Source organism: Polypterus senegalus, chromosome 1 (assembly GCF_016835505.1).
Source record: "Polypterus senegalus isolate Bchr_013 chromosome 1, ASM1683550v1, whole genome shotgun sequence".
Lineage (NCBI taxonomy): Eukaryota > Metazoa > Chordata > Cladistia > Polypteriformes > Polypteridae > Polypterus > Polypterus senegalus.
Window position 1 is genome coordinate 284286304 of NC_053154.1, and position 25442 is coordinate 284311745.

At 37.2% G+C, this 25442-nt stretch overlaps 1 protein-coding gene across 1 annotated transcript in view; it reads left to right on the forward strand.

The window, feature by feature from the left end:
• Positions 1–319: 319 nt before the first annotated feature.
• ccdc186 (coiled-coil domain-containing protein 186) overlaps positions 320–25442 on the forward strand; it is a 65269-nt gene continuing 40146 nt past the window's right edge. The window contains exons 1-4 of the mRNA XM_039775934.1: positions 320–497; positions 14992–15670; positions 20720–20846; positions 24026–24154. Of these exons, the coding sequence (XP_039631868.1) occupies positions 15012–15670; positions 20720–20846; positions 24026–24154 (915 nt within the window). The 5' untranslated portion in view covers positions 320–497; positions 14992–15011. The remainder of the gene's footprint in view (positions 498–14991; positions 15671–20719; positions 20847–24025; positions 24155–25442) is intronic.

Below are 25442 nucleotides of genomic sequence, written 5' to 3' on the forward strand. Positions count from 1 at the left end.
TTTTTTAAATGGGCTCCATACTGTTCCTATTTAAGTGGAACGACTTGCTTTTTTCTGACTGGTGCTCTTTGTAATTTGCAAACTGTGTGGAATATTTGAAAACGTTTGCATCCTCCCATATTTCGTAATATAATATCATACATTCTTAAAAAGGTCATTCTTTCCTTGCGCACAATGTGGTAGTACACATCTACGCGAAGCGGTGGTGAAACGATAATCAATTGTCAAGAATGAAACGGAGGGACCCCGCCCCTTGGCCAGGAGCGCCCTTTACACGTTAAAGCTTCTCCTGAACGCATGCGCTCTCGCGGCCAGCGATCTTATAGGCCTGAATGGCAGCATTTTCTTGTGCTGCCGTAGCCATCTTTGTTGATGTGTCACCTCGGAAAGCCTTGGTGACGAAACAAATCGGTCCTTCATTTATGCAGTGTTAGGTTTTACTCAGGACTGCTGATTATACTTCTTAGCAGAATGAAGGTGGCATTTCCATAAATAAGGTAGGTGACATCGAACGAGGTTGCGGTGACGCAAGTGCTTTTGAAAGCAGGGCTCCCAAGTAAATCGTGGAGTAGTTCGCGGCTGGTACATCTGGGTACTAATCTGACAGAAAGTGGGAGTTGCGCTTTGGTAATGCTGGAATGTGGTGTTAGATGAATTTGAAGCAAATTCAGTTTGTTGCTGCTTTGTAATGTGCGCTGGTGATATTTTCTCTCTTTCGCAAAAGAGCAGTTTTCATTTTTATTTTGTACTGCCCTGCGTATCACTAAAGGAATTGGTGACCTTTGTTGTCAAGATTTCAGCTTCCTGTAGTAGCTCAGGTGCCTTTTGTTTCACTTGCGATTGTGTATGTATTATGTAATTATCCATTTTTTTTTTTAAATCAGTATACTTTTAAGAGTTATACAGCTGGATGTACGTGTTTTTTTCCCATTATTTGAAATGTCAAAAGACACGGTGAGCTCTGTGCTCGGTAGAGGTTGCCTGGTTTAATATATATATAAAAAAAAAAAATACAATTTATACGTAATGGAATAAAAATAAAACTGAAATGCAATCTACACTTTACATTTAGAGTGGTAGAGGGTCCGAAGACCCTACCTTTCTGGGGACCCGGTATCGGGCAATGAGGACAACTGTTTTATGTGATATATGGGAGCACGAAATTCTGTAATGGCACGGGTATGCTGAACTCCCTGTTGAACGTCCCAAATGCCGCAGCTTTTGAAATGATGATGGCCACTTTACATTTTATTCCTGGTTTTTATGATAAGATGCCGTATTATGTTAGAAGAATTGGATTATTTTTCAGTGGTCCAGGAACAGAGCTCTGCCTCCTCATAGATCCAGAGCCCTAGGGACAAATCCTGTGTACAAACTTGATGAAGTTTGCACGTGTTATCAGTGCCTGTCTGTGTTTTTTCTACAGGTACTTAATTTTTTCTTATAGATCATAAAGGCTTTTGTGACTCTGTTAATCAGTGAATGTTCCATGTGATGGACTGTCAGCCTATCAAATGATCTGACCTTGCACCAAAGCCTGCCAGGCTGGTCCCCAGTGACTGTGAATTAATTGTGTGTTGCATAACCAACGGAAATAACCTTTTAAAATGCATTACATTTTAAAGTTATAGGGTCCAATGAATCATACTGAGGCAAAGAAAGCAGGTGTTGATGGTGATGATGCTCATTGTCCAGCCATTGTTGAAGGATGTGTACACCATCAGAGCTCATTGTATGTGTCAGTTGCCTTGGAAGGGGAATAGGCAGAGGAACCTGCACAGTGAAGAGAGAGCTATGGCCTGGTACATGGGAGGCCAGGGACCAGGCTCATTCTTTCAGAAAACAGGCAGTCATAGTATCACTTGTGCATTAGGATATGATGATTACAGCCAGTGAGCTGTAGCATAATGATCTAGCTGTCTTAAAAAGATTTTTGTGTAGTGGGTGAAAAGAAGAGTGCAGTGTGTATAGAATGATTTCCTGGGGGAAGTGAGCAAAATAATTACCTTTACTTTTTTATTTTATTAAAAGTTGAGGAATGCTGTGATGTGTTGTATTTCACCATTAAATGTGTTTTATAGTAATTTAACTTCAATGATAAATGCAGGGTATGGTTTTTAAAAAAAGTAACTTTTGAAAACTCTGCCTTAATCCTTGATCACACCTAAACCTTAACAGTTTGGAGAGGGGTTGTCACATTGTAAAGATAACGATAATTTCTAACCTGCTCTGTCAGCTCTTCCTCAAAGCATTTAGCCATGTTGATAGTAAAAAAAAAAAAATGATGCTGATGTCACATACAAACTTGAACACGATGTGCCCCTTAGATTTTTGCTGGTACTGCAACTCGCACATGCGCCGCATTCATTTCTGATAACGTGCTCCAAGGATGCGTCAAAAGAGCACTGGGAATGTGTGGCAGCCGTGATGCGTGTGCATAAGCATTTGGAGTGTCAAGTACAAATTCGACCTTCGTCTGTGCTGACAATAGTATGTGGCATGTTGTTTGTGTTTTTTTTTCTTTCTTAAGAAGAGACAAATGCATTTATAATTGTGTTTTATGTTTGTTACCTGTAAAAGCCAACTAGCGCATTGATTTGTAAATTACATGTACTGCATTTCAGTATTATTGAGATTTGTTTATAAATACTGAAATGTGTGGGTTAAGACACCATGTACTTTGTATTGATAGTTGAACTCTGCCTCAGGTAGCTTCAAATATATTATTTTATGTCGTTTTGCTTGTATTGGGTCAGTTTACATATTAAAATGCTTTCATCAAGGAATCTCCAGCAGTAGTTTTCACCAAGCAGAAAGTAGCTAAATTAATGTACGTTTTAGTTAGCTAGTCTCTTACTACACATGACCAGCTCTGAGCTGTTGTAACATTTGACTTGTATCTTACTGTCCCATCATATAACACACCTGCAAACCATGCAAGTGCACATTTAAGTATAAACTTAAAAACACGTAGTACTCTCTTGGTTCAATACATGGGAAATACATCTTACCCTTCCAATCCTAAATTGTGATTTATGAGAACCACCAGCTCACTAAAACCCTCTTCTTTTGGGACTGTCTAGTAAAATTAATCCTTGTATGCAATTAAAATGGAAAAAAAACATGATGCGTACTTACTGCCAGTTTGTGAACATGATTGAGAACTATTTGTACATACACTTAAGGCCTATTTATTAAAAAAAAATGTTGAGCTGTATCCTGCTAAATGTAGGTGACTTACTTAGAAATACATTATTAATTGTAGGACATGGCCAGTTTCCAGAAAAGCAGTCAGAATCCTGGAGAACTGCCTTCCCCTATTGGCCATTCTACACCTGATTCAGTACTGGGCTGGACAGTCTGATGCAAGGACCCTTCTACCTGATGATATCAGTGCTCCTTAACCTGTGATGACTTTTCTATAGGCAGGCAAAAAACTGACAGGAGAGTAGAGGCACCAAGTGCCACATGGGGATACAGAGAAGAGAAATGGAATAGGGGAGGGTCAGTACCAATTTATTAATATCATATTACTAATATTTCAGTACTATTTAGTAACCAGAATGAAATATGCAATGCTAATCAGCATCTCTATTCAGGGTATGCTAAATTGAAGTAGTAAGTCTTCAGGCTAGATTTAAAACCTGAGACCAAAGGGGCACTTCTTATAGTATCAGGCAGATCATTCATCAGCCTCTGGGTCCTGTAGCTAAAAGATTGACTTCCCACTGTTATTTTGTTAATATTTGGAATCATAAATAGGTTGGTATTTTAAGGACATAAGGTATGCTTTAGTTTGTAAATAATGGCAAGTTCAGGTCAGTAAGCAGAGTAAATTCATGTAATGCTTTATATGTAAAAAGGAGAGCTTGAAATCTGCCCTAAACTTAATTGGGAACCAGTGTAAGGACTTAACTTGAGTTACATGTTTGTAATTTCATGTTCTTGTAATAATTCTTGCAGCAGCATTTTGAATGATCTGAAAACTGTATAAAAATATTTTGAGCAGTCAGTGAATGAACACCACACTGCATTTGTCAATCCTACTAGAACTAAATGCTTGAATTAATTTCTCAGTATCCTGCATACTTAGAAAACACAAGACATGTTAATTTTCCAACATAGATAAAAACATATTTTTGATAGTTTTGTAATTTGTGCCGTAAATGACATGCTAGTGTCAAAGAAAATGCGTAGATAGTGGTCTGATTCAGTAAAACTAATGGTGATTTCGAATGAGCTAAATGTCAAAGTAGTTCTCATCCATCCACTCCTTTAACTCTGTAACATATCTAATTAAGGACAGCATGGGAGAAATGTCATTTGCTCTAAAGAAAGTTATAACTGGATGTTAACTGCATACGAGTGAAAATTAATGTTCTGTTTTATAATGATAGTTTTCAGTGAAAGTGTGCACATGGTAAGAAATCTTATTGTCCATGATGATCATATCACTGTTTATAAGCTTTATGTTGAGATTCGCCCCAAACCAATAAACTCCCCCATTATATTAATACTTGAGGGAGGAACCCCTCTCTCCTGCCACATGTTTTTGAGCTATTGTATGTTAAGACTACAGTTACAGCATTGTTGAAGAAACATTCAAGTGAAATAATCATGTGTAGCTAACAATACACTTAAATTAGAATTGTGACACAGCTATGAAATTCTAGGAAAAACACTAGTTTGGAAAACTGAGAAGAAGCTGCAGCATTTTATCAATTTAGAAGCCCTTTTCTGTAGTTAAGATGCACATATGATGGCTGAGAGGTAACCTTGCATATATCGGAATTGAGTTCATTTGCCAAGCGCATACATGCATACATAAAGACAAACAAACACGGCTATGCCAGGCCAATCCTAAATAGGACTAGGGGAAAATACAGTGGTCACTATAACTCTCAGATATAAAAAGAACAGCATATAAGACAATAAAACAAATGAATAAGACAATAAAACAAATGATGTATAGTGCAAAACTCAATATGGGGACAAGATTATAGTAATGAAAAGCCAAAAAAAAACCCAAAAACAAAACAGTGTAGCTGTGAGGCAGCTAATAGAGAACACTGATTATTGGCCACTACAACCCGGGGTGGGGCGGGGCTTTTGTGCCTTGTTGTCCTGCTTTTTATTACGTGGAAAGGAAATACTAATGCAAGAGCACATAGGTGAGTCAATGGCAGTATGAGTTTTTTGTTTTTCTTTTTTTTAACATTTATAGTTGAAAATGCTCATTTATAGCAGTATGTTGAGGCAAAAAGGTGAGAATTAGAAGGGCCAGCTTTTTCAGGAGTGGAACATTTGCTGCAGTAACCATCTTTGTCCAGAAAGTAATAGGGTTGCAGTACTGATCCTTTGTGGTGATGCACATTAGGGTCTGTTGTCATGCATTGTTGTTTTGTGTGTGTGTGTGTGGTTTTATTTTATTGATTTATTTATTAAATATAAAATTTCCATACTGGATCGGTCGAGCCCCGGGTTAACAACGACCGCCACCAGTACTTTTAACCAACAGGGTGCTGGTGGAAATTGGGCTACTGTTGGCCAAAGAAGGAGAAGAAGAGGGGTAGACGTGTCTGGAGGCAGGAGGAGAGGAGGAAAATAAAGAGAGTGGAACTGAGGGTAGGAACTTTAAATGTTGGCAGTATGACTGGTAAGGGGAGAGAGTTAGCAGATATGATGGAGAGAAGGAAGGTTGATATATTGTGCATGCAAGAGACTAAATAGAAGGGGAGTAAAGCCAAGTGGATCGGAGGTGGATTCAAATTGTTCTATCCTGGTGTGGATGGGAGAAGAAATGGAGTCGGGGTTATTCTGAAGGAACAGAATGTCAAGAGTGTTGGAGGTGAAAAGAGACTGTGTGTGTGTGTGTGTGTGTGTGTGTGTGTGTGTGTGTGTGTGTGTGTGTGTGTGTGTGTGCGCGCGCGCGTTTGTGCGACCCTGGGATGTCTAGTGAGGAGTTTGGAGCTGATCGCACTTATATATGTGAGCATAGTTGTGTCCACTTTCCTTATTGACTTTTGTTAGGCTGTAATTAGGACATCACCTCAGCGGAGGTATAAAGGAGAGCCTGAGAGAAGAAAAAACAACAAGAGAGCAGATTGAAAATGAAAGCAAAGGAACTACAGAATTGGAAGCGAGATCCAGTGGAGAAAAGTCCTGTAAGAGAGCAAAGCGTGGCGGATCTGGGTTGATGGAGAAGACTCCTAGAGATCTGTTAGATGCCAAGGCTGCTTAGAGGAAGACAAGAGGTCTGCCTCCAAGCATCATTGCAGAACCAGATGGAAGCAGTCATTATGAAAACTGGGGAGAGTGACTTCAGCTGCTGGTGTCTAGTCCAGCTCCAGGTCCCATTGGGTGAGCTGGGGAGACTGGGAGAGAAAAGTGTGTTGCGCAGAGGAGATAATAACTCAAATGTCTGGATGTGCTTTTTTTTTTAATTATTGTGTTTTTCTTCTGTACTGAAGAACACTTGGTTTTTATTATGTATTTTTGATTTTTACAGACTGCAGTTTGAGTTGAACTCTGGACTTTATTAGAAATAAAAATACTTTGGCAACATTTTTTAACTGCAGTTGGATTTTTAATGCACAGTTTGAAAATTTTCACTTCATTTCTCCAGAAACTCAACCTATTTTGGATGGTGATATTTTCTTTTTTGTTTGTGCACAACAGTTTGGGAAGTCAAGCAGGGCATCCTTTATGTCACATTGAAAAACCTCTAGTTTTCTCTGGAAAGAAAATACAGCTGACATGTCACAATTTGCATTGTTTCTGCCCTGGAACTAGACTTTTTAATTACTGAGGTGGGATGTTCTATCAGACAAAAAACAACTTCCATTTTTCTTTTATTTTTGTATGAAACCCACCAACGTTTTAGCTTTTGCACTCGTTTAGACAGAAAAAAAGCTGTTCTTTCTGAATAACCTTCAACATTTCAGTATGCTGCATCTGCTGAGCCACCAAACATTATTATGGAGCAATAAATGATCAGATTTTGCACTATCCTATGTCCGTATTGTTCATGTCAAATGATGCTGTGGTGTTGGAGATGCTTTTATGTAACTAACAATTGTCTTTCTTGCCATGAGTTTTGAGTACGTTTCACCTAGACTTGCACACAAAACTGCCTGGTGGAATAAGAGTAATATGTCATCTTGTCTTGTTTGACAGATCTTTAATATTTCACCAATCCCTTAGGTTTACCTGTAATGGGTGATGCTCTGTCTGTAGCATTGGACCCATTTGTTTCAGGTCTCTCTCTTTTGCATTAACCTTATCTGTATAAATACAATCAAAATACCCTTTGCCAGTCTTTCAATTTTTGCCTTCATTTGATGTTATTTACATGTTTTGCACACTAAAGATCTCATTTCAGTCCTTGGATCAGATCTCGCCTGTTTGACTAATGCAAAAGTGGTTAAACCAATTTTCAGCAAATTTTGCATATATACATTTTTTGCTGATCCAAAATAAAATATAGGTGGAATAATATTTTAAAGTTTCATTGAGGAGAGTGGGATTGTAGTGGGAAGGTGACCCCAACACTGAGCATTACTTGATCTTAATGAAATTTTGCATGTATAATAAAGCTAAGCTAACTTAAAATCCAGGCTCCGAGGTATTTCGAAGATTTCATCACTAAGGGTGGTCTTAGCAAGGCCTTCAAATGATGTCCTTGCTGCAGCATTGTTATCCTGCTTGAAACTTGATATGGTGCCTGCATCTAGTTTAATTTTGTGGGTGTTCTCGCAGTGTCCTTGAAATAGTTCTCAAAATTTGTTAGTCATAGTGGCAACTGTTTCATGACAAATTAGCTACATTGATTTTGTTCTTTTTTTCTCTGGAAGAATAAAGACATTATTTCAGTAAAATCAAGCTTAAATGCATGTTTTGAACTATTTCTTCGTACTAGCATTTTTTTGAGCATACTTTTTCCGTGAGGTTTAACAATTGCTAATTACCAGATATTTTCCTTTCTGCAGCCTGTAGAACAGAGCAGAACTGTATGTTTAGGGAGCTGCTGTTTAGTTCCTTGACTGTGTCTAAAGTAGCAGATTGAAGACCCAAGCAGCAGTGATTGAGTTTATTGTTTGAATATTGCAAATTCTGTGAATGCACTAGATACAAAACCACCCAGTAATGAGCACTGTATTCTCATTGCTAGCCAGCTTACGTATGGCTAGAATTTTTTTTCTATCCACAGATTTAACCACATTTTTGTTTTGTTCCCCGTCTGAAAGCAGGTCCTCCAACATGCAGGGAAAACTTGGGGGTTGATGGCAGGATTGGCGCACACTGTTCCATTCCATTCAAACTAGTGTGGTGCTGAGGTGTCTCCCATTGCACTGCTGAGCTTGGGTCCTAATTTGGATCCTGAGGAGGTTCATCATGTGGCGAGTGTGGCAATGCACTGTATCAGTGTATGCTGGAATAAGCCAGGATTGAGTTGTGTTTAGGTGTAGATATACAGTGTAGTCTGCCTGTTGAGTACTGCTGCAATAGCATGTATTGGGATGAAATAGAATGCTGTCTTAGGCAAAACATTAAATCAAATTTTAGCTGTACTTTATTGAGAAAAAATAATCAGATATATATCAGAAGACCCACTATGGCAATTAAAGACTGTAGTAGAGATGAAAAAAAATGTTGTGCAAGCAATGCAAATAATGTCCATGGAAGTGGTTGCTAGGGCATATGAGGGCAACTTGCCAGCTTGCATTAACACAGAAGATGAGTCATTGTTAGTAGTGGACCTTGTAGCTGTGGTGGATTTCAAGAAGTGTATTAGGTGAAGAGGATTGGCAAGCTTGTTGGGATGAATGGGCTATTCACGTCATAATTGTTCTAAAGTAATACTCTAATTATTAATTATACCTTTGAAATTATTTTAAGTCTCTTATTAAATGCTTACACTGAAGTAATGTTTATTTTTTCCTTCAGTTATAACTGGATAATCAGGTTTGCAAATGAAGGGTGGAATTTTATTTGTATGTTAGACAAATCACCTGTTTGTTAGTGCAAGCATTCAGTCATAATGCATACAAATGAACCTCAGTACATTTTTTAAAGTGTTTTATATACACCTGTATACAGCAGGTAATCTTCGTGACTTGTGTGCTCAATTGCTACTACTATCTTCTTATATTTCAACAACAACAACATTTATCTATGTAGCACATTTTCATACAAATAATGCAGCTCAAAGTGCTTCTTTACATGATGAAGAAAGAGGAAAAAAAAGACAAAATAAATAAGAATTAAAATAAGGGAACACTAACATAGAATAAAAGTAAGGTCAGATGGCCAGGGAGGACCGAAAAAACAAGAAAACTCCAGACGGCTGGAGAAAAGGAGAAAAAAAAAATTCTGCAAGGGTTCCAGGCCACAAGACTGCCCAGCCCCCTCTAGGCATTCTACCTGATATAAATGACATGAATCAGCCCTCATGGTAATCGGGGTTCTCATGGAAGAACTTGTTGATGACGGTCATAGTGATTTCTGGCCTTTAATCTATCAACGTAGGGACATCACGGTGCTTTGATCAGGTGGTGGTGGCGCAGGTGCCACCCCAGAAACCCAGAGAAAGTGGAAGTTAGTATGGATTTTGAACATGAATACCATGGATGATGATAATAATTAATTGAATATACAGAGCATTGGGACTAAACTAAGATGAAGCTATGAGAAAGCCATGTTAAAGTAATGTGTTTTCAGCTCCACTGTATTAGCCTGGCGAATTCCTATTGGCAAGCTATTCCAGATTTTAGGTGCATAACAGCAGAAAGCCACCTCACCACTTCTTTTAAGTTTAGCTCTTGGAATTCTAAGCAGACACTCATTTGAAGATCTAAGGTTACGATTTGGAGTGCAAGATGTAAGACATTCCGAAATATAAGATGGAGTGAGATTATTTAAGGCTTTGTAGACTATAAACAGGATTTTAAAGTCATTTCTAAATGACACAGGTAACCAATGTTGTGATGTGCTCGGATTTTCTTTTCCTACTTAAGATTATAGCAGCTGCATTCTGCACTATTCTGCACAATTGATTGATGTATTTTTTGGGTAGTCCTGAGAGGAGTGCATTACAGTAATCTAGTCGACTGAAAACAAAAGTGTGGATTAATTTCTCAGCATCTTGCTATGTTATAAAGGGGTCTAACTTTTACTATATTTCTTAAGTAGAAAAATTCTGTCCTAGTAATCTGATTAATATGCGATTTAAAATTCAGGTCAGAGTGGGCAGTGTAATTTTTGATGGCTTTAGGCGTTTATCATGGTGTTGAGACGGCCCTCCTTAAAGTATTCAATGACATCTCTATTATTACTGACTCAGGTGGTGCTGCAGTCCTTGTCCTGCTGGACCTGTCCGCAGCCTTTGACACTATTAACTATGAGATATTGCTGTCGCGGCTTGAACATCTTGTTGGGCTTAAAGGGGCTGCTGTTAACTGGTTCAGGTCATATCTAACTGGTAGACGCATCATTATTCCACTTTAGGAAATTGGCTACCTGAATGTTAGAGTTCTTGTGATACCCCCTTCCTTCCTTTTTTTCTTTGTAATCTTTTTTTTTTTAATAATAATGACTGTGATAAATAATGTATAAATAAAATTATATATGTACTTTTGTGTGAGTCATTTAGAAACGGGTTGTTTTCCTTGACATGGAATAATTTGATGGTCTTTGTTTTCAACATTTGATCAAAGAAGGCAAATAAGTTGTATTTTTTTCCTGCAAATCATTAAAGCATATGCTAGAAAAGATTTCTACCTTTCTGTTGTATAATGTGTGAAGACTTTAGTCCAAATATCAAATATACATGTGAGCTTTTATTCAAGAATATAACCAAAGGAAAAAAAACATTCGATTTACATGTGGCTGTCAATGAGTTAAAAACTCAAGCTCATATGTCAATCAACAGGGAGTTTACACACATTCTTCAATGGTGCAGAGGTAAGAACTGGTGCCTTATAACCCCGAGGTCCCTGGTTCGAGACCAGGCGCTCCGCGTTTTGAGCAGTGAGCTGCTATTAATAATAATATCATTGTTTGTGCAATATAATAGAAACATACATTTGATTTGAGTCTGTAACACCAGGTGTAAATTGTGGCTACTTGTAAATGTTAGCACTTGTTCTTTTATTATTCAGTTTTATTCTTTCAGTGACATTCACATGGTACAATGAACTTGCCTTTCCTTTTCCTAAGATGATGGCATTAATCTCCATCCTTTTTACAAGAGCAGTGATGTGGCTGATGTCTGCTCCCGTGACCGCTATCAGATTGGCAAATTGCTTGTGTACTGAAGTGACTTTAGCTGCAGGTGGAAGTCCCATTTTACTTATGGTGCCAAGCAGTATTGTGTCATGGTGCAGCAGTCTACTAGACAGCGAAAGTGCTGTGAAGAAGCTATGTTTTGTTACGGTCCTGCCTATCTCCATGTGTTTGTTTGATATTTGGACTAAAGTCTGCACACATTATACACTTCATGTCATTATTAGTATGGCATGGAAACGTTTCTGCTTTAGGTATGTTTTCAGCATTTCCTTTCTTTGTAAACTTACCCAGATCTTTGTAGACACCGAACAAATATGAAATGCATGTATTCCAAATAACGATATTCTGTATTATTTTCCCTATACAACCCCAGGCACCTCACACACAGCTAAGAAGTCTTGAGCTGGGGGAGCTTTTTGCCCAAGCTTAACTCTGTCAAGGTGGGGGATTGGACAGCAGGCTTCTTGTGCTGATTGACATAGTTACAAAACAAAAGATGCTGATAGAGAGGTGGGAAGGGATTTAAGGTGGGCCGGGATTACAGATTTTTTTCATAGGCTTCAGGAATTCTTGTGTTAAACTTTGAAGAGGAATATATTCCTGTTGATTCACCCATGCCTTGATATTCCACATATATTGTTTACCTATTGCATTTTATATAGATGTAAATGTTTTATATTTCTGACTTGTGTATGTCTATACTTTGGACAAACTACCTTTTCTTTTTTATTTATAGGTTTACTAGAGTGAATCTAAGGGTTGGTTTATGCTTAATGCTCAGAAATTGTATGCACAAGTATCATGGCTGCCATGCATTCCCAGCGCTCATTTGACATGTCCTTTGAGCACATCTTCAGAAATTAAAGTGATGCTTGTGCAATTTGCAGTACCAGCAGAAAATTTGGGGGGGCCGTATATTCAAGTTGGAATGTGATGTCAGAGTCTTTGTTTACTATCAACATGTGACGACAAGCCACTTTTCAGATCCTGCAGGATCAATGTGCATGATTTGATGTTCGATTAATGGTTAGAAGCAGAGAAGCAAATCATACAAATATATTTGTGGTGGTTTTCTTCATCTGTTTCTCACATAAGCAATACAAGCGCCGCATATCCCCCATCGTAATGACACAATACATTTTAAAGGTCTCCCATACCATCTTCTGTGGAGTGTGTTTTTTTTTTTTTTTGTTTTTTGCAACAGCATCAGAATGTACGGAAGTACTTGAGCCAGACACAGTGAAGAAAAAAATAAAGGTCTGTTTCATGATTAAAGTGGAAATTTCAATCTTATAATTTATTTTGTCATTAAAGTAGAACATCATAAATGTCATCTAAAACTGACCCAGTTGTTAATTGCTATGTGCTTCTGGGGCTTCCTCCTGCACTTTCAGCAGTGATTGCTACACAGAACACATTAAATGTATGATATTCCAGCTCCCTGCACATCTACAAACCTTAGATTCATACTTGATATCACTTTCATGATGAAATGTGTTAAACCATGTATGTTACATTTTACAGGTAATTTGTTAACTTCATTTAAATAATACTGTTAATAATTACACTTGTGTAGAAGGCACGGTGATATGAGTGGTAGCACTGCTGCCTTGCAGTAGGGAGTCACATCCCTGGTGTTCCCTGCCTGGAGTTTGCATGTTTTCCTGGTGGGCTTTCAAAGTGTGCTCCAGTTTCCCTCCAAGGACATGCATGTTTGGGGATTTGTTGGTGCTAAAATAACGCTAGTGTATATGTGTGCTTTTATTCACCTTTCGATTAGCTGATGCCCCATCCAGGGATTGATTCTGCCTCACACCTGAGGCTAGCTGGAATGGGCACATCCCTGTACTGATGGATGTAAGCATTAAACATCCATACTTTTCAGAGATATATTGTGGCAAGGTGTCTCAGGAATTTAATTGATGTTTCGGGCAGTTTACAATACAGTGAAGCTGGATGTTGTTTTCTCGCCATGATAATAGCTCGCTCTGCCATCCAGAGGAATTTTCCAGATTTACATAAGTTACTAGCTCAAGCATAAACAGTACTCCGCTTGTGTAGCAGTAGCATCTGCAGGCACACACATTGTGTCGTGTAAAGTGTAAACCGGCCCAAGTCTTCAAAGTGTTTTTTTTTTTTTTCCTTTGTAAATATTTACAGAAATGTTAATAATTGAAGTTTGTCCAGAGTCATTAAGTGGGTTTTGTCTTAGCCCTCTAGGAGTAAGTGGTCTGTTAAATTGTGAATAGGTTTTGATGCCTGCCTTCTCCTCAATTGTAGTGCAGTATAGTAATCACAATGTTGTATATAGAAGATGGAATAGTTTGCATCTGTTTTATTATTGTTCCATCTGCCCCCCACCCCAATCCCCCTCCGGAATTTTAAAAGCTAGTCTGTTAAAAAAAAAAAAAATTGTCCAAGAGTACATGGTGGCAAGAACTACATTGCCAGGTTTTAGGTTGATGTCAAAAACTTAGATCATTGTTGTTGCATTATTATACATTTTCTTAGCTGCACCTCAAACAAATGTGAGAATTTCTTTAATTCTTTAAGTAACATCAGTGGATACATGCAAAACGTTTTTTGTCAAAAATAAATTACAAAATAGATATGGGTGGGGATGGTGGAAATGAGGCTTAAAGCAGGAGGAGAGTGGCCTAAAGATTGTACTAATGATAGTGTTGTATGATGTTGTTGTCTAAGTATTAAGTACTGTATATAGACATAATGATGGAAATAGACCTTATATATGATGGTGTGTAAGCTAATGTTTTACTTAAAATATGAATAATTTATACCAGTATCTATTGCCTATGCTTTACTGGTGTTTCCTTCAGCATTTTTGCTTGTAATGAAAAAGCGTGGTGGTGGCATACATCTGTTGCTTCTAATATTGGAGCATAAAAGGGAGGGATACACGGATACTACTCTTTGTTACTTGTTTTCTGCCTGATACTGCCCCAGGTACTCATACTTGTCATCAACTCCATTTTTTTTTAACCTCATTACAAAATGAGTACTGAAGTCCAGGGTGGCACAGCAGAAATTTTATAGGACTTAGCATAACATACAGTTACTATGAAGTGACTTAAAATAGCTCAGTTTACAGCTTAAATAGCACAAAGAATACATAAGCAGTGTTTTATTATAATACTGTAGTAGGGAGTAAATGGAAACTTTTACTGTACCTGGGCTTTATGTATAGTTTATTTTGTGAGTTGTACCCGCTGATATGCGGAATGTGTGAAAGTGTATGTGTGGTAGTGGGAGTATTAATGTGTCTGGGATTTTGATGCTTTCTTTCAGAATCGCCTCATGCACTAGACCAACTGTAAAGGTCATTATGTTAGGGATTCTTACAATTTCCATATAACATGGGGAGATGAAACCATAGTCTAGCACAATGAACATGAACATCATTCTTTGTTTGATAGAATCTAATGTGAGGTGTGTTCTTCCTGCTGTGCTAATAGAGCTTAGTGGCTCTTTTGAAACTCCAGTTTTATGAGCTGTAATCAGACCTAGAGAATAACGGGGATTTAATGTGGTGTTTGTGTATTCTTCGATGTGATGGACTCAATTAAGATTTTACACTTGAAGTTTTTATGCATGTCTTTAATTTTGTTTGTATATGCTAGTTTTTTGTTATGTTTTTATAATGTTTCAATTATTGACTGATTTTTTTTTTTTTTCCCCCCCCATCAGACTCTAGACAAAGTGACAGAATGGAGCTAGATGCACCTGTTCCAGAAATACCTACCACAGATGAGTTGCCAGAATTGCAAAATAAAAACATGCTCACAATTGCCAGTGATCTACCTCTCGATGAAAGCTCTATTGACAATATAACTGAATCTTCAAAACCAGAAAATGCAGATTCTGATTCTCCCAAAAACTCTTTGATAGATGATTCTGACATTCCTGGAAACAAGTGCTGTGTTGTTTCAAATGTTGATGTTGTGAAAAAGGACATTACAATTCCCCTTGAAAATACTGGAAGTACTAAGGAAAAAGGAGTGTCTTTAATAGAGAACAGTTCATTGGGTGCGGACCCCGTTACTTTTGAGGAGGTACCTTCTGGATCTTCTTTATCTAGTGGTGAGAACCCACAGGGAACAGGACCTTTAGAAGACAAAAATTCTGAATCACAGACTTGCCATGAATTGAGTCCCTTAATTTTACATAACACTGATAGTACACAGATTATGATTTCTGAAATTCAGCAAACGTTATCGCAAGAGAAACTGCTGGATGAAATAGAGTCTGAATTACTTTCATGTGATTTTATCACAAAAGGAAGTTTTCCCAATGGGATTAAAAGTGAAGTATTCCTTGACCGATGTGTACAAAGAAAATGTTTGCAGCAAGAAAAAGCAATTGCAAAGTAAGTTGGTCCATATTTCTGTTTCCCAGAATTTTTTTTTTTTATTACAGTGTCTGCAAGACAATATTTCATAGTTTGATATGCACAGTATTTATATTTACAGTTTGAATCAAATTTTATTCTAGTGAAAAAAATACATGGTAAGTTTATTATTAGAATAGATGTCTCTCTCTTTTTTTTTTTTTTGCCCTTTTTTGTATGTTTTAAATTCCATTATGACCAAAATCTGCTGAATTCTTTTTGCATTTGTTAATTTGTTGATGTATTATGCTACTGTCCATGGTAAGCACAGTGTTCTCTTATCTAAAGGTTTGTCAAGCAGAAATGTGCAACCTAAATGCCAGTCCACATGTTCTGGAAAAGGTTGTTTTTTTTTTTTTTTCCTTTGCAAAGTTGTGCGTTTCAGAATTCCTTGACACTAATTGGTACTGTAATCTCAAAGGTTAGCACTACTGCCTTATTGCTGTATGGCAAAGGGTGCAATTTCTACTACCAAATTCTCTGTTATTTCATTTGTAATGTATGTTGTTCCAGTTGGTTTCTGGGTATTCTGCATTCTTTTTGTGTTTCAAAGTTATACGTCTCGTTATTTGGCCAACCTAAATTGTTTTAGTGTTAGTAAGTACTGATATGTGCAAGCATGTCCTGTAATGGACTTGTTTTCTCTACCGAATTTATTTGTGCTTTTTGCCAGGATTGCTGTGGTAGGCTCTGGCTTTGTTTTTCTTTCTGATGAATATACAGTTTTAGGAAACCGATACATGTTCTGTCACTTTTAAGGCCAGGGTTTCCCACTTAAATTGTGTCAAGTGGCCGCTTCTGCAGTCATGTATTTCTACTTATTTAAGAAGAAACAAAGATGGAAATTGAGGCCCACCAATACTGGTGATGTGGTTATCCACGGTATGAATTAAAGCATTCTTCTAGAATGAGCGACCAGATTTGTCTTCATGCCAGGGATGTACTCTCTTTAACTTATTTGTAAGACTTGAATGACTTAACCCTTTATGAACTCAAACCAGCATGGTCTTTTTTTTACATGTTCCTGTCAAAAGCTCAATTTCTATTTACAGTATGACTTAACTGGATGCTTAATCTTAGATAGTGAGTATTTTATGCTTTTAATGAGATCTTTATGTAGAAGCTGCATAATATTTAAGTTGTGTCCCCATGCTGCTACAACTATAATTACTTGAAGTGGGCATTCAAAGCCTCACCAATGGGAAATGGGGAATGTCTTCATAATTTTAGGCAGTACTATGACCTCTGTCTTCTTTTAATGTCCAAGATGTTGTTGAGTATTGATCTGTGTATGAAGATTACACACATATTGCAAAACAGTGTATTAATGCCATGTTAAGAAGGATAAAAAAGCAAAATGTTGTGAGATTCAGCCATTTTAAAATGAGCCCAACTGTTTGCTTCACTTTGTCACTGGTCTTCCTTAGATCATCTTCCTCAGTGGCACTCTTCTGGGCCAGAGTTCATCTCAAAAAGTCCTCACCAAGCACCATTATTGAGATTGTGACTAGTGTTGAACAGTGAAAATTGCTAAAGCATTGCCTGTGACTGTTTGCTGAGTCTTTTCCTGGAAACTCGCCTTGTGCTTGGCTTAGGTGAACTTTTTTTTAAAATTTTTTTTCCCCCCCAGCGCTCCAGGATGCTTTGCGAGGCCTGCTTGACATTATAGAGCTGTAGCAGCAATGCACAGAACTTTCACACAGGCCTATTGTAAGGTTGTTTCCATCATGACCTGACCAGTACTCTCCAAACTGCAATTTTTTCATTTGGAGGGTACATTAGTTGAGTGTTTGTTAACCACTGGGTTGGTCTCATGTTTCCGTCATTGGTTTGTAAGTGGGCCACAAATGCGATCAACAGTCCTGTGCAATATGTTTACTGGTTTCGAAGTGAGTTTGTTTCATCAAGGGGGACAACCCCCAAACAATTGCATTTGCATGCCTGCTAGTGAGTTGTTAACTGGACTTTAGGACTATGAAGAGTTGCAAAAGTAAACTAGAAACAAGATATTTTTAAATTACATGTGTGAGATGCAGAAGGAACGTTTTCTCGAACTGAAACCTTTTGCTTTTTCAAAGTGGGTGTATTTAATAAGTGTTAAGTTTCCCCAATACCTCACCCCCACTCCACCACAATGAGCCCCGAGACTCCCAAGCTCCATTATGTAACACAAGAGCGGGCTAGTTAAGGGTTTTCTTTTTTCAAATTGATAAATTTGCTTTAGAAGGCAGTTTCATATGGGGACTGAACATATACCATGATTGTAAAAAAATCACTTTTAATCCTAACAGTAGGGATCTCCGAGTATATAAACTGGAGATTTATGGTAGAATTTTTCTAAAAGGTCTACTTGAATTGTTACATCTTTGGGATATTTGAACATTATGTATGTAATTACATTAAAGTAGGTCTAGATAACTCAGTATGAGTTAGTTTGTACTACCGGTCAGAAGTTTTAGAACATCTTGGTTTTTCCATTTTTTCTTCAAATATATTTGTTGAAATACAGTGAATGATCTGTCTGGAGAAAATGTAAGCGGAAAACTGCCAGAGGTTTACATTTAAGGTTTAGGTTAGCCAAAACAGTGGAAAAAATGGAAATGCCAGAATATTACAAATGGGCCTTCTTCAAGGAACATCTAATAGGTTACAACCTGCAGATATTCTACAGCAATTAAAATAAATTAAGGCTTGCAAGGTAAAGCAAACAGTTTCCACAGGTGTCCCAACATCTGTGGATTACTTAAAAACCATCAGTCTTAAAACCGTGATGGAGTAGACTGTGTTACTACATCTTATGAATTACTACTTGGATGGACAATATTCCAGTAATAATGGCAAGAAAACGGCAATTGACAAATGAAATGAGACAGATCATTATCTTTAGAAGTGTAGGCCTTTCATTTAGAGAAATTGCAAAAAAAAAGTCTATAAAGTGTCAGTGAGTATGGTGCCCTACACAATCAAAAGGCAATTGGAAACTGGAAGAAACTCTGATATGAAGAGATCTAGCAGACCCAAAGTCACAAACCAATCAGTTGACAAGTTCCTGAGTGTCCCAGCTCATGTGATAGGCACTGCACAGCACAACAGCTTCAAGCTCAGTTTAACAGTAATTGAAAAATGCACATCTCCATCTCTACTGTGAAGAGTAGACTTCAGATTTGACAGGGAGAGTGGCAGTAAGAAAGCCAATCCTTGAAGGACAAAATAGGGCCTTGAAATACTAGCTGTGAACTACTGCAGATTGGATAAAGTCTACTGCTTACCTTTGCACCATTTTAGGTCATTTACTGCACTTCAGCTGATTACATTTGAAGAAAAACTGGAAAAACTGACGTATTCTAAAACTTTTGACCTGTAATGTATGTATTGAGACCAACTTATAGCAGCATTAAAAACTTGCAAGAATAAAATAGCATGAAGGAGACAGTTAGAGGCACCTACTCAAAAAATCTGTTTTTTTTTTTTTTTCGCCACAAGGTTGGGCTCTAATCTGTAAGACATTAACATGATGTTGAACATAGAAGCTAGATGAAAAACTTGTATGTGATGTTTATGATTTGTTTTGATAATGTTCACAGTGATGAATACTGACAAGTTGGAGATGTTATTCTAGAACTGTTTTTAAGGTACTGTAACCAGATTTCAGTAGCCATAGATGGTTTCTTTTGTGCGATTTAGTAAAGTTTGTGATGGAATGGAGAAATTAACTACATTGGTTCATGTTGCTGTATACATATTGCTTTGAAAATGTTTTGTGAAAAGTTCTTCTGTGTTCTCTGAGAATATGAAGTTCATGGGCCATTAATTGGGCCTATAAAAATAAACATAGGTCGAATGAAAATTTGCTTTATACAAATACAAAATAATTGTAAACTTTTGAATTTGAGGGGAACTGCTCTTTTTAATAATTTCAAATAGGGATATGTATGCCTTGAAATGAAGAGGTGAAGGTGATCTAATGTGGTTATTCCTGTGTTATTGAACTGTTGCATTGTGTCAGCTTGCCTTAACTTTAACATGCCTTTTACATTGAGCATGTAACCTCTTATAAATGCCTCAAACTGTATTTGAATGGTGTTGATCTATCTGCTTTTTAATGTTCCTTATTCTGTCACAGCTTTTTGAAAACTGGTTTCATTTCTAGTTACAAAATTACTGTATTTCCAACAGATGTTTAAAAGATTATCTTGTATTTTGTTCAGCATAAACTGTTGTTCATCTGGACATGGCAAAAAGCTAACTGTTTAAATTATTCTGTATATGGATTAACTTCTTAATGTGTTCGTTCTTAGATTGTGCAGAGTGGAGAATGTTTTGGCCATATGTTGTCAGGGCTGTGGAGTCGGAAGCCATTATTGGATTACTGGAGTTGGAGTCTGAGTCAGTGTCAGTAAAAATGTGCTAAATATGTAATAAGATGTGTTAAAATTTAAAATTTCAGAATTGCTCATTTAATTAAGCTTTTTTTCCTACAGACGTTTAATAAACATATAGCTTCTTTTTTGACTTTGTACATTTAGTGTTGTGTTTAATGCTACTTGGTTCTTGTAAGCCACAGCTGCATTGCTACAGCCTTTAATTTAAACCCAAACTTTAACACGTTAGGGAGCTAAAAAGTTGCCTGATAATTCCTCCTAGCAGTGATGAAATACCTTGTATTTCGTATGTTGTGTGCTTTCATTTGGATTCGGAGTTGGAGTCAAAGGTTTTGTGTACAAATTCCACTGCCCTGTATATTGTAAGACTTTAGAAATTATACTAAAAATATATATAACACTGCTGTGCATACTTTTTTGCAACTAGCAGGGTGTGTTTGAGGACAGCTTTGTTCCCTTCTAAACTGGAAAAGAATAGTTGGCCTGTAATGGCTTTTTTCTTCCCTCATTTAGTCTCCTACTTGTTTTTGTTTTTAATTTGACTCTTTTTATTAGACCATTATTTCTTTTTTGCACAAGAAGTTGTTACTCAGTACTCGCATGATTAGAGCTTAACCTTTTTCTTTTCTCCCTAATGCGGGTACAGGTTAATAGAAGAAAACAAGAAACATCAAGAGCTTATTTTAGCAATCTGTTCTGAGAAGGACACCATGAAAGAAAAATTGAAAAGCTACACTGAGACTGAAAAACAGTATATTGTTTCCATTAAAAAGGTGATTTTAATTTTACTTAAACTGTGTAAAAATGCAATTGGCCCAATTCAAGATTTTTATACATTATATATATTTTTACGGTGTTGGAATTTGTTTGCTTAGAAGTAAAAGCTTCTGTAATGTACACTTTATTTGGTTAACACAATATATTTTATTTGGCCAATATATATTGTTTACATATTGTTAATTATTACTTTATAATTTCTGATAGTTCCATAAACTCCTGATAGTGCACACTTTAACTGTACTACCATTTGTGTAAATTCAGTTGTTATGTTTGTACTTTAAGTCTGCAACGTTAAAATGCTTGTGATACATTTAAAATGAAATGAAAATCTCAATTTAAACTTCCATTCATCCATCCACTTCCTGGTCTTTAATTTTGACACACATGCACACACGTTTGAATGGTATGGGAGTGAATAAGATGCATTCTTCAGCTCCAAGCAGTGTTATGGTCAGTCCAATTCAATGGCTAATTCAGTGTCATTGTCATAAATTACCAGACTTTGTTGTCGCTTCTGTGAAGTGCCTTGAAAACAAGAGAAACAAAGGCTGTTTTTATAGATATTCTGAAATATTGGATTAATTATCAATTGATACCCTTGATTTTACAAAGTGTGAACCATCAGGGGGCATACAGCTCCCCCAACCTCGGACACAACAGACGCAGAGGCCAAGTGTTGCACACAACACACCTTTATTCAGCTGTGGGAAACGCATTTGTCTTGTTCCCCACAGCAGCACACAGTACAAGCATCATATAATACCAATATACTGTCCCTTTCTTCTTTCTCTCTGCCTCCACTTCTCCTCCAGCAAGCTTTATCCACCTTTTCCTGACTTTGGCTGCTCGAGTTGTGGCACCAGCCCCCTTTTATAGGGCACCCAGAAGTGCTTCAGGTGTTCCATGATCTCCTTCTGGCTGCATTTCCGAGTGTGGCGGCAGCCCTGCAGAGGGGGGCTCAGCTGTTCTCCGTGCACTTCCTGGCAGTGGCACTTTTGCATGCCCTCTGTCGTCCCGGGGGAGGTATTGCCCCGTGCAAGCTCCTTCTCCCAGTCCTTCTGTTATGGAGGCATTCCACCTGGCTGTCTGTAACAAAAGGTAGTCCTAAAGAAAACAGGAGTGATTTGGTAATTTCAAGCTTTGGTCAAGAGTTTTTAACATTTTGCCTATTAAATATTATTCTTTGGTGTTATCCAGATAATGTTTCCTCCATGTATTGATGTCAAAAGAAAGCTTAAAACGGCAAATGAGTCCCTACCTGACACTGTCTATGAATAATTAGGCCTTGTTCAATCGAGTGTTTTTTTTGCGTTCGTAGCGTCCGGTGAGCGCGGATCAAGCGCCGAGTGTTTTCTACATAGGAGTCAATGAGAGTGTTCACACGGGCTTTGGTGACGTCGTTTGTCCGCTGCGTTTATACGGCATCAAAAAATCGTTGCATGCAGCTTTTTCTTGGCGTTCAAAACCCAACGAACGCAAGGAAACCGCTTCTAGTTCGTTTTCTGCGCGTTTATTTTATGCTTGGGATTAGGGGGGTTGGTGGCTGCATTTCAGTGCATAACACCGGTGTAAGCGCACACTCGACTACTGTTTCCTTACCTCAAAGTGACAAGTAGTCTCTCTTCGGGGCTAACACCAAGTCGCATATTGGTTGATCGGCGTGCAATGTGGCATTGCACCAGCTGCAGTAGACAATCAAAAGTGGAAACCGACATCCGACAGTAATTAAAAAACTTGCGCGGAAATTTTCGCATTTCTTCATAAAGCACAAAAAAAACTTCCTTTAACCCGACGTTGTGCAGTCAGAGGATGAACCCAGTAGTGGCGGCGATTTTTCTCTCCCTACGTCGCCGTATTACGAGTATTTTTAAAACAAGAAGATTAATATCTAACATAGCAAAATGGTCCATATTGAAAGGAGGCACCTCAAATAAAACGACAAGGGCTTTCATATCCAGTTCCCGACACTGCCTCCACAGGTTAACACATAAACTACAATTTGGGCTGCAGGCTGGCGTTAGACAGAGACAAATGAACGCCGGTGTAGAAGTCAATCGATCGCCACCACAAAATGCAACATAAACGTCTAGGACGTTCAGAGCAAGTTCGTTTATCCAAAAACTTAACGCCCATGTGAACAAGGCCTCAGTGGAAGGCCATTAGTCCAACAGCTTTGACACAGTCTAGTCCTAATAACCACCATAAACTAAAAATTGGTGAACTTGCCACAAAGCCAACACTGAAAGTGATCTTTATACAAATCTCTATATTTAGAAGCATATCAAAAAAATCTGGTGTATCCACGGCATGACTTTTCAAATGTAAAACAGAGATTTGTAGAAACTTTTTCCTTTGTTGTGAACACTGAATAAAGTTGTGACGAAAAATCTTCAATATGTATAGTATATCAGCCCTTTCTTATATTTAAATGTTAGTAAAATAATTTGTATTACAAAAGAAACTTCCATTGATAGGTATAGCTGATTTTACTAGAGGCTTCAGTGTGACAAATTCAGACAATTTGTTTAACTGTAGAGGTGCATTAATTAAAAAAATGATAGTTCCTAAAACTTATTTTTTATAAAGAAAGGAAAAACAGCCTTTTATTCTGCAAAGTCTTGCTATCTTAGTTTGAGAATGTATAATAAAGTATCTTGCCATGTATCTTCTTTTTGAATAGGCATCCAAACTGCTCTGCACATATAAATATGCAACCATAAAATCATGTTAATATTTCTCATGAAAGCAACAGTTACAATGAACATTGTAGTGACACTAGTTTTGATTAAAATTACTACTTATTCAAGTCATACCTATTCTCATAACAGTGCACATGTGATTTGTTTTTTAATTCAATTAAAAGTGAAAATCCATTCACATGCAAACATAGATTATTTACTGAATACTAATTATTAGTAAAGAAAAACAAGTTGTATAGTTATATATTCCTATACTATTTATATAAGTCTAATTCCTCCTCCAGGATTAATGCATTAGGTTTCAAAAATAAGTTACTACCATTATTTAGTTAGGTCATTTGGAGGTAGCAATGTAATTGCTAACATTTAGAAAGTTGCTTTAGTTTCCACTGCAGAAATATTGAGATTTATATATTGTTTTTACTCAAATGTGCTACTTGTTTGGTTTGTTACATGCATATTTTCATCTGCAGCTTGAAGAACGAATAGAAGAACTTTCAAAAGAGCTTGCATCCTCAAAAGACAAAATGGTCTCTCAAGATGCTGCTGCCAAGAATGCAATTCAGCAATTGCAAAGAGAAATGGCCTTTAGACTTGACCAAGTAAGTGCAAGTTTGGTAAGACAGTTTAAGAGTCTTGAGGAAAGACTGAAAAATGTAAATGTAATTTTAATTCTGGCAACTGAACTTTTTTTTTGAGATTGTGGGTATCCTAACAAATTCTATATTCTACCACTGTCACGATTTTGTTTTAAAAACTTGATTTTTTTTTTGTGATGGTCTTTTAATGCACACTATATTTTGAGTTGAATTAATAAGATTCCTTTTATTTATAATTTTGGACAAAGTTAAATGCATTTTTATTTCAATCTTGAGTATCTTATATTCTACTTGGACATAAAGATGGATGCGGGGCCGGCACATGGAGTGAGGCGTCAAGGCAATTGTCTCAGTCAGCACTTTGGTAAAGGTGACATTATCCCGTTATGGTGTGTGTTTTATTTATTTATTTATTTTTTGAGTGAAAACATTGATTATATACTATCTTTAAAAAACGTGACAAATATTTGGATTTTAAAAGCTTCCAATTTAGAATAACGCAATTTGGAGTACCTCACATCACCTCAGAATCAAAATGTGCAAGTGCATTTCAGAGTTAATGCCATTGGCATTCATTTACCTGATTTTTTTTTTTTTAATATGGTATTGTATTTACTGCTTATGTCACTTTATAAAATTTAATTTCTGGAATCTTAAAGGGGTCAGTTAGTAGTCTCTTAAATTAGCACTATACATGTTTAGTTTGAAAGGGTAGACGCCTTTTAGCTTGCAGGACAGGAACTGAAATTGGCCAGGTATTTGGAGAAGAATGCAGGGGAAGTGATCAGCCAAGTCTCATTTCAAATTCTGTTTCATATTGTACATTTTTATCATTTTAATGCCTATTTTGAGTGTGTTAGTATGTTGGAGCTAATCGTTTTCATTATTCCATATTTTTTCCCAAATCTATTGTAAAGACCCAATAGTAGGAGGGAATGCTACAGAGACACCAGAAATTGTTAACAATTGTTTTATTGTATGCCCTACTGTGATATAATGTGGATGCTAATTTGTCACCTTGAATCTTCCATTATATGAGCATTGGAGTTGCACGCTGTCTAGCATTTCAGTTTCTAGTCACGTGTTGTCTTCAATAATTGTTGTAGCAGCTCTTCAAGGTGGTGGGAAGAATCTGCTAGGCTTCTGCCCTGGTTCCTTTCTATGTTACTCATTCATTGTGGCTTTGTTGCTGTCTCAGCTGCTTCACTGATCTCGCCTGCATAGTTTTATCATTGATTCTATTACACTATTTATTTATTTATTGTCCAATGTTTGGAGGACTTTACTGTAT